Raw genomic sequence first — 16,734 nt, 5'->3', positions numbered from 1 at the left:
AGGTGACCCTGCCTGGGCAGGGGGTTGGACTGGGGGATCTCCAGAGCTCCATTCCCATCCCAACTATTCTGTGATTCCACAAAGGACAAAAATTCACATTTCCTTTGTTGCAGGGATTGGCTTTTACCCTTCCGGATCAGGAAGGGCTCCTGTGAAGCCCCGGAGAAATCCCGGCTCTCCTGCTGCCCTCATCCCAGCATTTGGGCAGCCCCACGCGGAACATCTCTGAAGATTCACAGCATCGCAGAATCGTAGAATAATTTGGTTGGATTTCTGTTTTTTTTTTTTTTTAATTTTATTTTTAACCCTTTAGACATCAGTCTGCTTCCCAGGGAGAACAGAAAAGTCACGGTTGGTTCGTAGCACAGAGGAGGTGCCAAAATCAATCGCAGAGGAGGTGACAAAATCAATCACAGAGGAGGTGACAAAATCAGTCACAGAGGAGGTGACAAAATCAGTCGCAGAGGAGGTGACAAAATCAGTCACAGAGGAGGTGACAAAATCAGTCACAGAGGAGGTGACAAAATCAATCACAGAGGAGGTGACAAAATCAATCGCAGAGGAGTGACAAAATCAATCATCAATATCTGAATTTGGGCCTGGATGCCCTCCCAGGACGCTGAGTGCTGCTGGGGCTGTGGCAGAGCTTGGTGAAATGCTCTCGGCGTTCCAGGTGGCTCCGTCCACGTTTCCAGGAGCATCTCCCGGCCCCGCTGGGTGCCAGGAGCACCCCAGGGTGCCTTTGGGTGCCGGGAGCACCCCAGGGTGCCTCTGGGATGGAGCTCGCTGTCCCCCCTGCTCCTTCCAGTCGAGACCCCTGAAACCTTTGGCACAAAGGCCGGGGAGCTGCAGGTTCCTGCGCTTTGCCGCCCTTACACGTCTGTGTCCCTTCCACACGCAAATATTGCCTCACTCCTTGCCGTGGCTTTGGCACCTGGGCTCTTCTCTGGGGTTCCTGGGCTCTTCTCTGGGGTTCCTGGAATTTTCTCTGGGGTTCCTGGACTTTTCTCTGGGATTTCTGGATTCTTCTCTGGGGTTCCTGGATTTTTCTCTGGGGTTCCTGGATTTTTCTCTGGGGTTCCTGGAATTTTCTCTGGGGTTCCTGGATTCTTCTCTGGGGTTCCTGGATTTTTCTCTGGGGTTCCTGGAATTTTCTCTGGGGTTCCTGGATTTTTCTCTGGGGTTCCTGGATTTTTCTCTGGGGTTTCTGGAATTTTCTCTGGGATTTCTGGACTTTTCTCTGGGGTTTCTGGATTCTTCTCTGGGGTTCCCGGATTCTTCTCTGGGGTTCCTGGAATTTTCTCTGGGATTTCTGGATTTTTCTCTGGGATTTCTGGATTCTTCTCTGGGGTTCCTGGAATTTTCTCTGGGGTTCCTGGATTCTTCTCTGGGGGTTCCACAGGTCCCTCTGTTACATATTGCATGTTGGATTTGGGATTTCCAGCTAAAACACAAGAAATATTTAATTATTTGCTATTTATTATTAATGATTTGCTATTTATTATTTAATATTTTTGCTATTTATTACTTGCTATTTATTATTTATAATAACAAATATTAGATATTTGTTATTTATTATTTAAATGTTGTTATTTCTTATTTATTATTTGCTAGCACTAGCCATTTATTATTTATTATTTATTTGATATTTGCTTTTTATTATTTAAATTTTGTTATTTTTTATTTGCCATTTGGCACTTGCCATTTCTTATTGATTATTTATTTATTTGATATTTGTTTTCTATTATTTAAATTTTGTTATTCATTATTTATTATTTATGGCTGCCACCTGCTCTGGCCAGTCAGCAGCAATTAAATAAAACAAGAATTATTTATTATAATTAAATATTGCAAAATTAATGAAATATTATAATTATATATAATATTATACTATTATAATTACTATCATAGTATATATAGTATATAGTATTATAATAATATTATAATAGTATTACAAATACTATTATAATATTATATACTATTATAATATTATTATATAGAATATTATTATAATAATTATTTATTAGAATTAAATAAAACAAGCATTAATTATTATTTAAGCCAATAACATATTTACAATAATATGTTAATTAAAGTTTTTCACCTTGTCCATTCTTCTCATGGCCTGGACTGTCTTCGTTAGATCTGGATTTATAACTCTCCAGTGTCTGCTCTGAAGCATCATTCTCTGTGGAAAAACCCACAAACATTAATTTAAAGAATTAAATTATTACATTTTCTGTGGAAAAACTCACAAAAATTAAATTAAACAATTCGATAGTTAAATTTTCTGTGGAAAAACCCAGAAAAAATTAATTTAAATAATTAAATTATTAAGTAATTAAAAATAATTACATAAAATAAATAGCATTAAATAATTAAGAAATTAATTATTTAATTTATAGATAATATAAATAAATAATATATAATAATATATAAAGAATATATTAATATAATTATATATAAATATATATATTATATAATATATAATATATAATATATAATATATAATATATGATGTTTAATATATTATATATTACATAATACATAACACATAATATATACTATATACTATAAAATATATTATATTATATATTATATATTATATATTATATATTATATATTATATATTATATAACGGAAAACCATTTTAGAAAATTAAATAAATGAAATAAATAAATTTATTAACTAAAATATAACTATTTAATAATAAATTAAATAAACGAAATAATTGCAACCCCACCAAATTCCGAGCATGAGATGCTGAACGACGGGAACACGATTTTCCCCCCCATTATTCCTTCTCGCTCATGAATGTGGATTTTCTGTCACTCAGTGGTTTGGCCCAGAAGATTAAACTTGAGCTCTCCAAAATCTTTTCCTTCCCTGTGAGCTGCATCACATCCCGAGTTTTGTTCTAACAGCACCCCCAGGTTTTTCCTTCTCCCCACAATTAAGGCAAAAAAGCTGCAAACCTGCCAAGAACAAATGGTTCATCCTCATAATCGCAATGGACGGCTTAGAAAAGGACAAGAATTAAATTGGCGTTACCCTCCAATCAACAGAGCTTTGCTCCTTTGTGCAAAATGAGGATCCAGAGCGTGATCATTTCAGTAAAAATTCTCGCCCCCTGCCCGGAGCATAGGGAAGCTGAGGGAAGAGTGAAGCTGGGGAATTCGTCAGCCGGAGCTGCCCGGGCGAGCCCTCTCCTCTCCTCTCCTCTCCTCTCCTCTCCTCTCCTCTCCTCTCCTCTCCTCTCCTCTCCTCTCCTCTCCTCTCCTCTCCTCTCCTCTCCTCTCCTCTCCTCTCCTCTCCTCTCCTCTCCTCTCCTCTCCTCTCCTCTCCTCTCCTCTCCTCTCCTCTCCTCTCCTCTCCTCTCCTCTCCTCTCCTCTCCTCTCCTCTCCTCTCCTCTCCTCTCCTCTCCTCTCCTCTCCTCTCCTCTCCTCTCCTCTCCTCTCCTCTCCTCTCCTCTCCTCTCCTCTCCTCTCCTCTCCTCTCCTCTCCTCTCCTCTCCTCTCCTCTCCTCTCCTCTCCTCTCCTCTCCTCTCCTCTCCTCTCCTCTCCTCTCCTCTCCTCTCCTCTCCTCTCCTCTCCTCTCCTCTCCATCTCCTCTCCTCTCCTCTCCTCTCCATCTCCTCACCTCTCCTCCACTGCCCGTGCGCTTTCTTCAGCTTCAGCGCCAAGAGCAGAGCGATGATGAGCAGCGCCAGCAGCAGAGCAGCCACCAGCACGGGCAGCAGGAGATTCCTCTGCTTCCTCCCCACTCCTCTGGACTGGGCATCTCGCTCTGCAACAGAGCCCTGCACACGTTAGGAGATGATATCTAATAATAATTATAATTAATTTGCTGTTCAGTGTCCTGGGAATTCAAATAAGAATGGTTTCACCCCCATGGATATGGTGGGAGAATTCACCCAATGAATTGTGAAGAATTCACCTTAATGGATGCGAATTCATGAAGTTTTGAATTTCATCTTAGGATATAATATAGTTAATTCTATATATTATAATATATAATGATATATAATATAATAACAATAACAATATAATTTGCTGTTCAGTGTCCTGGGAATTCAAACAAGAACGGTTTCACCCCCATGGATATGGTATTAGAGCAGAATTCGCCCAATGAATTGTGAAGAATTCACCTTAATGGATGTGAATAATAAATTCATGAAGTTTTGAACTTCATTTTAGGATATAATATATAATGATATATAATATGATATATAATGATATACAATAACAGTAATAACAATGATAACAATAACAACAACAAGAACAACAGTAATAACACTAGTATATAATTTGCTGTTAAATGTCCTGGGAATTCAAACAAGAATGGTTTCACCCCAATGGATATGGTGGGAGAATTCACCCAATGAATTGTGAAGAATTCACCTTAATGGATGTAAATTCATGAAGTTTTGAACTTCATTTTAGGATATAATATAGTTAATTCTATATATTATAATATATAATGATATATAATATCATAACAATAACAATATAATTTGCTGTTAAATGTCCTGGGAATTCAAACAAGAACGGTTTCACCCCCATGGATATGGTGTTAGAGCAGAATTCGCCCAATGAATTGTGAAGAATTCACCTTAATGAATGTAAATTCATGAAGTTTTGAACTTCATTTTAGGATATAATAAAGTTAATGATATATAATATAGAATGATATATAATATTATCTATAATAATGGTATAGAATAGTTAATGATAGACATAGTCATTAACACTGATTTGCAGTGCTGAAAGGACGGTGTGTGCTGTGTGTACCAAAACTTTGCATTCATAAGAGATTTCCCTTTCCTTTTCACACCCAGCAAAAGCCACAGAATTCCAGAGTGGTTTGGGCTGGAAGGGACCTGAAAGCCCCTCTGGTTCCATCCCCCTGTAAAAGATTGAGGCTCCCTCTCCGTGGATGCTGTCCTGGCACGTGCCAGGATTTATCAGAGCAGCCTTTATCAGGATATATTCATTTTGTGCTGTTTGCAATCACTGATATATCACTTTTAAACCAATAAAACCCAAGAGTCTGGGCGTTTCTAAAGCAGCAGTTGATTTGCCACTGCAGGGCCTGTCGTGCTAAGCAGGTGCAGAACTCTTGGTGGGGTTTTGGGTGATTTTTTTTTGGCCTGTGGAGGTTTGGATTGTGCTGGGAAAAACTCCTGAGTTTGGGAAGTGCAGGCTGGTGCAAGCACGGATGAAGAGGAACGGCTGAGGGAGCTGGGGGTGCTCAGCCTGGAGAAAAGGAGACTCAGGGGTGACCTCAGCACTCTCTAAACTCCCTGAAAGGTGGCTGTGCTCAGCTGGGGCTGGGCTCTTTCTCCAGGAACTGACAGAACCAGAGGACACAGCCTTAAGCTGCACCAAGGGAAATAAAGGTTGGGTATCAGGAAAAGGTTTTTTACAGAAAGGGTGATAAAGTTCTGGAATGGCTGCCCGGGGAGGTGCAGTCACCATCCCTGGGTGTGTTTAACAAAGCCTGGATGTGGCACTGGGTGCCAGGTTTAGTTGAGCTGTTGGGGCTGGGTTGGACTCGATGATCCTGAAGGTCTCTTCCAGCCTGGTGATTTTGTGGATTCTGTGATTCTCTAAATTCCGAGAAGAGTTGTTGCACAGTGCCATCTAGTGCAGCCCATCCAGAGCATCCCAGCCTGGCTCCCACCCTGCTCCCATCCTTCTTCCTCCAAGGAGAGGGATTTTGGCTGGGAAAAGGAGGGAACAAGCAGGAAATGCTGCGCTCTGTGTCCCACTCTCCTCTGGCACGTGGGATGGAACTCCGTGCCCGGCAGCATTTCTGCAATCCTGATTTCAGCTTTGACAAATTCAGGTGACTGAGACCAAACTCACCGTTAGATGAGACATCTGTGAGGTTTGGCTGGGCTGGCGGTGGTGCTGAGCTGGGAACTGCTGGATTCTCTGGGGATGCAGAGGGGCTGGAAACTTCTGGATTCTCTGGGGATACAGAAGAGTTGGAAACTTCTGGATCTTTTGGGGATGCAGAAGAGTTGGAAGCTTCTGGATTCTCTGGGGATGCAGATGAGTTGGCAGCTTCCAGATTCTCTGGGGATGCAGAAGGGTTGGAAACTTCTGGATCTTTTGGGGATGCAGAAGAGTTGGAAGCTTCTGGATTCTCTGGGGATGCAGAGGGGCTGGAGATTTCTGGATCTTTTGGGGATGCAAAGGGACTGGAAACTTCTGGATCTTTTGGGGATTCAGAGTAGCTGGAAACTTCTGGATCTTTTGGGGATGCAGAAGGGTTGGAAACTTCTGGATTCTCTGGGGATGCAGAAGGGCTGGTACCTGCTGGATTCTCTGGAGAGCTGGAAACTGCTGGATTCTCTGAAGGGCTGGGAACTTGCGCATCCTCTGAAAGTCTGGTTGCTTGCTTGCAGCCTAAAGAAACCCCCCCAAAAAAGTAAAAAATCACAAGAGGCTTTGCCACAGAGCAGATCCTTGAAAAACTACCCTGCCCTGCCCCATGCTCTGGATTGTTTGGGTTTTCTGCCCTGCCCCATGCTCTGGATTGTTTGGGTTTTCTTCCCTGCTCCATGCTCTGGATTGTTTATTGGGTTTTCTGCCCTGCCCCATGCTCTGGATTGTTTGGGTTTTCTGCCCTGCCCCATGCTCTGGATTGTTTATTGGGTTTTCTGCCCTGCCCCATGCTCTGGATTGTTTATTGGCCTTTCTGTCAGATCAAGGGTCTCACTTCCAGTCCCACCCTCAGCTTTCCTGCCCTCAGAATATATTTGCTGCTCTGGAATGAGGAATAAAACGAAACACTTCGCTGTGGGGAGCTTGGGGCAGGTGCTGCTGCTCAGCTCTGCCACTGAGGAACAGCTCCAAACCCTTTTTTTTTTGCCCCAGGCTGCTCATTTAAAAGCAGACCCCACACTTCTGTGTGCATCTGCAGCATTTTCACCACCTCGGGGCAGCGAAATCGGAGAGGCAGAGCTGGGGGAGCTGCAGTACCCGTGCTGGGGAGGTCCTGGAGGTGGACAGATGCCACCAGCCCCCGTGCCCCGAGGGCAGGGTGCTGGGTGATGCAGCTGGCTGTCACTTTGGGGCTGTAGCTGAGGATCCTCAGTGTGCTCCTGGTGCTCCATTTCTTCCCATCAGCTCCCAGCTGGTGCCTGGTGTCACCTGCACGCCCGTTGGGAGAAAAAAAAAATAATAAAATAAATAAAAGTGTTTCTATCACCCTGAAACATCACACTGCGACACGAAATAACTCACAGAAGCAGGCTAGATGTAAAAGGAAAGAAAAATAACTCAAAAAAGCCAACTTTATTTTCTGACTCCACTATATATACAATAGTAAAAGTGACAGTGGATTGGAGGGTGAAACTGCCACCTCTCCAACCACACTGGGCAAACCAACAGTCCATCAATTCTCTCCACCCACGAAGAAGAAAGCAAAACAATCATTATTTACATAAACATGTGTGAGAAAACTCAATTAAAAATGTAAATATCAGAAGGCATAGGAACTTTTAGAAGAACTTTAAAACTCTCAAAAGAGCAGGGTGACACTGAAATCCTGTTCTCCAGCGCTGCTACAGCACACGGGTTTGACTCTTCCCCTTTTCCAGCTGTTGGAATTTACACACCAGGGTTCCTTGCCTTGCCACAAGGAATTTGGGGGAGTCAGGTGGGATTCCCAGTATTACTGATTACCTGATTCCTCCAGGTAATGTTGATGATACGGAAAAATAAATTTGTGTTTGATGTGAGCAGAGAGATGTGTTTGAACAGCCCTGGTGGAGGGGGAGGTGTTTCAGATGTTTGCCTGAAGGGCACAAATATTTCTGTTTAGAACGCAGAGCTTTTGATGCTCTGTTACCCTTAAATGAAAGAAATTCCCCATTTCCAAATGAACCTTTCCAGATCAGCATCTCTCAACACTCTTTTCCATCCCCAGCAGGGCCAGGTAAGAGCTCCGAAAGGATTTCAGAAATCATCTTTGTCAGCAGCAGCTCAGTAATTACAGCTGGTTTGCCCCTGCTGAGCCCTGGTGTTGTCAGTAATTAAGATTTATTAGCTATTTTCTGATTAGTGTAAATATTTGCAGGAAGTGATTAAAGCTGGGAATGGAAGGGGGAGGAAGGAGAGTTACTCCAAGCCTTCAAAAAATGGAGAAGAACACAGAAATTGGAGAAATACTGGATTAGGGCAATGATTTCTTATCTTTCAAACAATTAAATTTGTGTCTCCCACCTCTTCATGCAAACGTGAAGAGAAAAACACTGTGAGGGACAGAGATAAAATATCAGCGGGGATCTGTTGAGGGTTTTGTGACTTCCCAGCTGGTAATCCCAGGCCCTCACACACAGCCCAGCTCTTCCCAAACACAGGCAGGATTTAAAAACCAGCTTTTCCACCATGCACTGCTCTAAAACACCTTTTCTGCATTGAAAACCCCCAGGTTTTATCTGCCAACCTGATTTATTCTTCTTATTAACTCTAATTTCAGGCCAGAAAACACAACTCTCCGCTGTTTTCTAGAGCTCTTATTTAAATATAAACCATCTTGGGCTGTCGGAACCCAAGGTGTCCCTCAGACACTCTTGGATGTTCTGGGCCCAGGGCAGAAGCCTCTGAGACCCTGGCAGGCAGCTGGAAACCCCTGTGGTCTTGAGCTTGACCCATGGAACAATTTACCAACTTTGCAGGAAGAACAAGAAATCACAAAAGTTTAGATATTATAATAGAAGTAATCACAAAGTGAAAGGTAGGATTTTTGAGTGCTGTACAGGGGGGTTTAGGCCTTGTACAGAGGGGTCTGAGTTTTGTACATGGGGGTCAGAGGTTCTGAGATGGAGGGATTTGGGCATGCCCTGTCCTCCTTCTTTCTCCTTCCTATCCTCCCTGTTCTTGGTGGTGTTGGCACTCACAGATTGGTTTAGAGTAGAAAGCCACTGTTCAATATAGGTGATAGGCATTGGGGAAAAACTAAACATTTAATAGGTAATGTGTGATATAAAAGATGGCACCAGCCCCTTGGGCGAGGGAGACGGAGACAGAGACGGAGAGAGACGCAGAGGGAGAAGGAGTCAGGGAGAATGTCAGGGAGTCTGTGTGCCTTGAGATAACATGCAATAAACTGCCTTGAGACCACACGACTGAAGACTGCTGAGTCTTTCTTTGAAGGCCCGGGTTGGAGGAGAGACTTCACCACCACCCGGGGTCACCCCAACCTGGGGAGACTCCGGCATTGGGCCAGGGGAGGTTACAGGCTCAGCTTTAAATATGTCGCTTGACGATGCAAAACACAGGTAAGAGTTTTGTTGATGTGTGAAAGAAAAAGCCATTTGCATCCCTGAGTGTTTTTTTCTCACATTTTGATACAGATGTGCACTGGAGCTGAGAAGGCAGTGATTTGCAGAATAATGTTATTTATAGCACTGGTAGAATGGCAGTTGTTTGTGCAGCAGGCAGGGGAAAGGAGAAGAAAAGCAGCTGGGGCTTTGAAAATTCTGGCTCCAGGATTTTGGGGCTGTTTTAGCCCCAAATAAAGTGGAATTATCCCAAATAAGTGGAATTCAGTGCTGAGGTTCCAGGATTTTGTGTTTATTTTTATCCATGTAGAATTTAATGCTGAAATTCCAGGGGTTTGGGTTTATTTTATTCCACTGAAATTTAGTGCTGAAATTCCAAGGGTTTTGGTTCATTTTATCCCAGTGGAATTTAGTGCTAAAATTCCAGGATTTTGGGGTTATTTTATCCCACTAGAATTTAGTGCTGAAGTTCCAAGATTGTGGATTCATTTTATCCGAACTTCCAAGATTCTGGGTTCATTTAATCCCTGTAGAATTTATGGGGTTTTGAAATTCCAGGGGTTTGGGTTTATTTTATCCCATTGAAATTTAGTGCTGAAATTCCAAGGGTTTTGGTTCATTTTATCTCAGTGGAATTTAGTGCTGAAATTCCAGGGGTTTGGCCTTATTTTATTCCATTGGAATTTAGTGCTGAGGTTCCAGGATTTTGAGTTTATTTTATCCCAGTGGAATTTAATACTGAAGTTCCAGGATTTTGGGTTTATTTTATCCCAGTGGAATTTAATACTGAAGTTCCAGGATTTTGGGTTTATTTTATCCCAGTGGAATTTAATGCTGAGGTTCCAGGGCTTTGGGTTTGTTTTATCCCAGTGGAATTTAATGCTGAGGTTCCAGGGGTTTGGGTTTGTTTTATCCCAGTGGAATTTAGTGCTGAAATTCCAGGATTTTGGGTTTATTTTATCCCAGTGGAATTTAATACTGAAGTTCCAGGATTTTGGGTTTATTTTATCCCTGTAGAATTTAATGCTGAAGTTACAGGGGTTTGGCTTTATTTTATTCCACTGAAATTTAGAGCTGAGGTTCCAGGGGTTTGGGTTTGTTTTATCCCAGTGGAATTTAGTGCTGAGGTTCCAGGATTTTGGGTTTATTTTATCCCACTGGAATTTCATGCCGACTGTTCCCCAGACCTGCACCAAGTTGTAGCCATGAGTGGCAGACCCAGCTGCTTTTTCACCCTCCAGCATCTTTAAACCACCCAAACCTGATAAAAAAAAAACGATTTTAGTGCCCAAAAAGTCTTTGAGCTCTTACCTAGGAGCTCGATCCCGTTGTCCAGCAGCCAGGAAATCTGGGGCTGGGGTCTGCCCCCCTGGGTGTAGCAGGAGAGTTTGATGCCTCTTCCTTCATCCTGGGAGACTTCCAGCATGGGGTGGGAAGGAGCAGCTGCAGCAGGAAGATTTAGGATCAGTTTTGGGGCATTTTCTACTCGTTTTCATCAGCATTATTGGAGGAGACTGAGCTAAAAGCAAAATGATGGGAAAATTCAGGTGTAGATTTGAGGAGCTGGCTCTGTTCTACTCCTCAAAGGAAAACAAAGCAGGTGAGGAAACTTACCCAAAATCTCAACATTCTGGCTCTTGTTTTGGATGTCCCTGCTGTAGTAGAAGCACTTGTAAATTCCTTCGTCCTGCACTGTCAGGTTGGACAGCTGGATGGACAATTCATCCTTGGAATAACGGAGCAGTTTGTACCTCTGGTCTCTTAAAACTGCAAGGAACAGAAAAACCAGCACACCACGGGGGTTGGCTCAGCAGAGGAAGTCAAAGCATGAGTTTTTATTTTATGGCATTTTAAAGTTTCAGTTTTTTTAATGAAAGCATCTCCTACTCTCCTTTCTCTCTCTTGACTTTCTAACCTTTAATTCTTTCCTCCTGCTGCATGATTTACAGGAGCCCTCAGGGTCAGCCCAACAAGCCCATGAACTTTTCCCACAATTGCAGCACAGAAAATGCTGCCCTTAAATTGAACTGAAACTGGGGCTTTGTTCAATCATCAGAGGCCTCAAAACTTCTCTTTTTATCTTAATTTTTTTTTTTTTTAGCTGAGGTTTTGACAAAATACTGAGCTGGAAGGAAATCCCAGCAATTTGGGTGAATCCCAGTCATTCTTACAATTAAAACGGAAAGGATTTGACAAGGAATGCTGGATAGCTGCAGAGGGGGAAGGCCAAGGCACTCCTCATCCTGCATTTGGACCAAGAGGAGGAGAGAGAAGGATGGAGAGATGGGAGGGGGAAAGCAGAAATGGCAACTTTGGCTTTGCCAGCACATTTCAAAATCATTGCGATTTCCCCAAAATCTCCTCCTGACGCACTGCACCGAATTCCTGTGAGTGGAAGAGTGTCAGGGCTGTCAGGAATGTCCCCCCCTGTCCCTAAAGCCAAGAGTGGGTTCTGTGCTGCCCTCGGGGTGCTGCTGGCAGCTCCAGCTCGTCCCTGAGAGCTCTGCTGCTGGGGGTTTCCATCCCTCAGGAAATGATTTGCCAGGACTGCCAGGAAGGGGCTGCAGCTCAAACCCCCGCCAAGGGAAGGAGTTGATGCCCTGGATTTCAGCTTTTCTATTTTCCATCTATTTGTAACCTGCAGTTCTTTAGTGTAGAACTCCAAACCCCACACCCAGTGTGAGCTGCTGCTTCCCCATTTGGGGCAGACACAACAATTCCTCTCCAGGCCTGGCAATCAAGGACCCCTCACTGCCTCAGGCCTGAGAGATGGAAACAAAAGTGAGTTGGGGGAGCAAACTTGGGGTAAATGACTTCATTAGCTGAAGCTGTAATTGGCAGATTCACCCCCAATATGCAAATGGACCAAACTTATAAAAGTGTGAAATTTGTGACCAGTTGTCCATTTTTGGGTGGGTTTTGTCTGCCCTAAATGTACCTGAAGGCTCTTCAATGAATAGAACTGCTTTTTATTCCCTTAATTTTGTCTGGCCTCTTTTTAGGTAGCCCCAAAAGGCATCAATTTCTGGTGACCAGGAAGGGACAGGATCCTCTGGACACAGCTACAACTCCCCCCTGTTGGCACCTTGGGCATCAGAGTCCCCCTGGCCAGGGTGGCAGCATCCAGTAAAGAGGTGGTGGACCCTGATTCAGGGAAGAAATGCTGGTGTCTGCTCCAGATCTGGAGGCTGAAGGACAGCTTTACTAAAACTATACTATATTCCATTAATATACTATTTAAAGAGATACTATTTTATTCTATATATTTATTTCTTACTTACCTATCTAACTCAAACTCGTGACTCTGCTGAGAGCCCGAGGCACAGCTGGATCCCACTGGTCACTGACCCCAAACAACCTTCACCAGAATCCAGCCCAGCAATCCCTGCAGGTGAACAATCTCCACACCACATTCCACATGGGCAAAACCAAGGAGCAGAGAGAAAGATTGTTTTCTCTTCTCCTCTCTGTGCAATCCTGAGAGACAGAATTGTGTCTGTCTGTCTGTCTGTCTGTCTGTCTGTCTGTCTGTCTGTCTGGAGAATGTGAATGCCACAGCAGCAGCAGGGACAGCTCAATGTCCCCAGCCCTGGTGGGAAGTGCCACCAGGCTGGGGTTTCACACTTACCCTGGTGGGTGTTGAGGAAAATGGTGAAACCCTGAGGGTTTGACCACTGCAGGGTAAAGTTGGTGTTGCTGGGGGTGCTGAAGTTGCAGTGAAGATTTAGATTTTCTCCTTCCTTCAGAGTCACAGAGTCACTGGCAGCCCCTGGAAACCCCCCTGCCACGCACCGGGGGGAAAGAACGAGTGGGAAATTGTGTCACGAAGCAAAGCAGTGATATTTTGCACAGAGAAATGTGTAAATTTTCCTTTCTTGCAATGGTTTTTGAATATTTCTACATTGCCGGTGTGGTTGTAGGGATAGAAATGAATTATTGTCATTGGACAGGTCATCACAGGCACTGTGTGACAAAGGTAGATCTTCACAGGGATCTTCACCTGCCAGCACGACCTGATTTAAATATTAACCAGTTCTTAGCCAAGAAAATATTTCATTATTAAAAAGTATTTCATTATTTTTATTATTAGTTCAATAAAGAATTGAAGCAGACCCATTTCATGCACTCTCTCCCTGTATTTAAACACAAACATTCCATTTTCACTTATTCTATTATTATAACTAAATAATATTTAAGGTCCCTTCCAACCCAAACCATTCTCTGATTTTATGTCCCACTCTGGAGCTGTTGAACCTGATTTGCTCAGTGTGTGACTGAGCAGCAAATGACTTCCCAACACCTCTAAAAATGAGGCTTTTTAAACTCAGAAATGAAACTTCTTTTGAAAAAAAAGCCCAAACCTGGCCTGGCACAGGTTACTAAAATGAAATTTCACTCTCTCTTTTCCCAACTCAATTCACAGGTGGGCAGTAAAATGTGTTTTTTCTCTCCAGCCATTCTAAGGCAGATAAAATAATTGGTGAAAATATTTGATGACCTGGAATGAATTGCCTTCTCCAGACAAAAACCATGCCCTGGAGAATGCCAACATTGGTGCCTGGCGTGGAGTCAAGTAAATAGGCAGCAGGAGAATTTTGTTTTCATTCCTGTTTTGTGTGTTTTGATTTGATTTTCCACCTAGCTGCAGTTCCCACTGCAGTTTGGGGAAATGAATCTTTCTGGGCATTGGGGAAAATTTTCACATTCTTAAAAATTTTAAAGCGCTCTGAAATGACTTTTTTTTTTTTTTTTTTTTTTTTTTTTTTTTTGGTCGGGAATTTTGCTGGAGCTGATTTTTGCACCTCTAGAATCAGCCTTGTCTCCCTGTAAGGCAGCAGTTGCCCATGGGGATTGTGGCTGTGCCCGTCCCTGGGAGGAGCTGTGGCAGGAGGTGAGAGTTGTTCAGAGCAGCTGGGGGTTGTGTGTGGTTTTCCACAGGCCCCTCGGGTATTTCTGTCCCCGTGATGGTTTCCTGTCACCACCAGCAGCGTGGGGTCTGGCAGATCACACCTCTGGGGTGACTGTGGCGAGGCTGAGCAAGAAGAGCTGGGGGTGATGCTTGCTTTTCCAACCCGGGGCAGAAAGGTAATTTCCATGGGAGACCACTGGAAAATGGGTTTTGTTCAGAGCATGACTCACAGGGCAGCTCTTCCCTGCACAGGGGCTCTGCTCTGCAGCCACTGTGGTCACTACACGTGGGAGCTGTCCCCACGGCAGCTCCAGGTGTGGTGGCTTTTGTCCCACGGGGAGCCCACTTGGAAAAACCACTCTGCCATCAAGTGCCAGACTCCCCTTCCTGGCAAGAAAGGGCAGCAGTTTGGTGCTGGAAATTGCAGGACGCACCGAGCAGAGTGGTTCTACTCTGGTTGCTATTCTTGGAGCCCCCAGGAAGTGACTGAGAGCTCCTTGCACTGAGACTTGCACTGAGAGCACGGGTGCAGAGTTGTCTGTGAGCCTGTAACCCTCAGCCACACCATTTAATGATTTTGGTGCAGAGTTATTTGTGAGACTGTAACCCACAGAGCCACCCCATTGAATGGATTTTGGTGCAGAGCTGTCTGTGAGATTGCAATCCACCATCACCCCATTTAATGAGTTTTGGTGCAGAGTTATTAGTGAGCCTGTAACCCACAGCCACCCCATTTAATAAGTTAATTTTGGTGCAGTTATTTGTGAGATTGTAACCCACAATCACTCTGTTTAATGAGTTAGGTTTGGTGCTGTTATAGATGAGTAATGCGATGGTGTTTTTTGATAAGGTTTTAATAAACCATTAAAATTTTTGGAAGTGAGTGTTATTTCTGTGAGCCTGTAATCTACAGAGCCACCCCATTTAATGAGTTTTGGTGCAGTTATCTGTGAGCCTGTAACCCACAGCCACCCCATTTAATGATTTTGGTGCAGTTATCTGTGAGCCTGTAATCCACAGCCACCCCATTTACTGTTTTTGGTGCAGTTATCTGTGAGATTGTAACCCACAGCCACCCCATTTAATGAGTTGGTTTTGTCCTGGCTGCTGACCTGTGGATGGAGCTGAATCAATTCTGGAAGCTGAGGCAGCAGCTAGAAATTAATCCTGCAGGAGTCTGGGGCAAAACGGGGGAGAGGGGCTGTTCTGAGAATTAGCAAATTGTCAGCGACAGCCCTGCAGTGGTTTCTGTTCCAGGAGGGAGAGGGAATATTGCTGCAGCCCCAGGATCATGCACCCATTTCTCCTGCAAAGGTCAGGAGTGAAGCCTGCAGGGATCCCGTCATGGATTGCTGCCCTGCTCCTTCCTTCCCTGGATCCTCTGTTAGATCCTTCTTGGATCCTCTGTTTGGCACAGTCAGACATGAACCTGTCACTCTCCTGTGCCCGAAAGATAAAGGAGATCCGAATAAGCTTCCTCCTCCAGCAGGAGCGAGGAGATTGAGCACCTGAAGGGCTTTTCTTTTTCAAAGGACTTTGCAGGTTCTCCCTAAATTGCTCTGACTTCACACAATGCGCCAACAAAGGCACACTTGGATTTCTGACCCGGGCAAAGCGAGCATCCCTTTGAATCCTCTGCCCAAATTTTAGGCAGAATATTTTGATACCTTTGTCACCTCAAGCTGCCAGGAGTAACTGGCTCTCACTAATCCGGGGTTTAAGAGTCAGTGAGCTCACTGACTCCTAAATGGGGTGACAACTCCTAAATGGGGTGACAAAATTGGGAATGGGGTGACACTGTAGCTTTGTCACCCAGACACCACCAGCACAGCCCTGTGCCCGGTGTGCCGGAGCTCTGGGAATAGTTTGCCCAGCTGGACTGGGAAGGAGAGCTGGGATGAGACAACCCCGGGCTTACCTCGCAGCAGGAGCAGCGGCACGGTGAGCAGCACCCCGGGCACGGTCATGCTGAGCTGAGCTGAGCTGAGCTGAGCTGAGCTGGGCTGAGCTGAGCTGGGCTGAGCTGAGCTGGGCTGGGCTGAGCTGGGCTGGGCTGAGCTGAGCTGGGCTGAGCTGAGCCGAGCTGAGCTGAGCTGGGCTGGGCTGAGCCGAGCTGAGCTGGGCTGAGCTGAGCTGGGCTTGGCTGGGCTCGGCTTCCTCCCTCTGCGGGGCTGCCGCTGTCACCGGTCCCTTTTCAGCGCATTTACGGTGACCTCAAGTCGCATTTACGGTGACTTCACAGCCCCGGGGTCTCTGCCCCTTCCCTCTGCCCCCACCTCGAGTTTCCTCTGCTGCTGAGACACCGGTGACCTCACGGGTCCCTCCGCAGGAACTGGTGGGCGACAGCACCGGGGACTCCGAAATTCGCCGCTCCAGCCCCGCCTGGCTCAGCTCGGGGAGGGATGCGTGGAGAGGGAGAAGGTGAAAATCAGAGAAATGTGGGTTTGGGGTCACCCTGCTGCCGTGATGCCCCGGGATTTCATTCCCCAAGGGTCAGGAAGGCAGCACTTACTTGGTGGATGTGTCAA

At 44.8% G+C, this 16,734-nt stretch overlaps 1 protein-coding gene across 1 annotated transcript; it reads right to left on the bottom strand.

Moving 5' to 3' along the window:
• Positions 1–872: 872 nt before the first annotated feature.
• Positions 873–16,173, bottom strand: CRTAM (cytotoxic and regulatory T cell molecule). The gene is made up of 11 exons (XM_053996838.1): positions 16,125–16,173; positions 12,926–13,078; positions 10,912–11,064; positions 10,609–10,740; positions 6,992–7,162; positions 6,323–6,415; positions 5,870–6,181; positions 3,642–3,788; positions 2,105–2,188; positions 1,396–1,444; positions 873–975 (listed from the first exon to the last, which is right to left on the bottom strand). Exons 1-11 carry the CDS (start codon positions 16,171–16,173, stop codon positions 873–875), a joined length of 1,446 nt encoding a protein of 481 aa, XP_053852813.1.
• Between the last annotated feature and the right edge of the window lie 561 nt (positions 16,174–16,734).

This window comes from Vidua macroura, chromosome 22, assembly GCF_024509145.1.
Source record: "Vidua macroura isolate BioBank_ID:100142 chromosome 22, ASM2450914v1, whole genome shotgun sequence".
Classification (NCBI taxonomy): domain Eukaryota; kingdom Metazoa; phylum Chordata; class Aves; order Passeriformes; family Viduidae; genus Vidua; species Vidua macroura.
The sequence above is the reverse complement of the archived record's forward strand: the minus strand, read 5'-3'. Positions and strand labels throughout refer to the sequence as shown.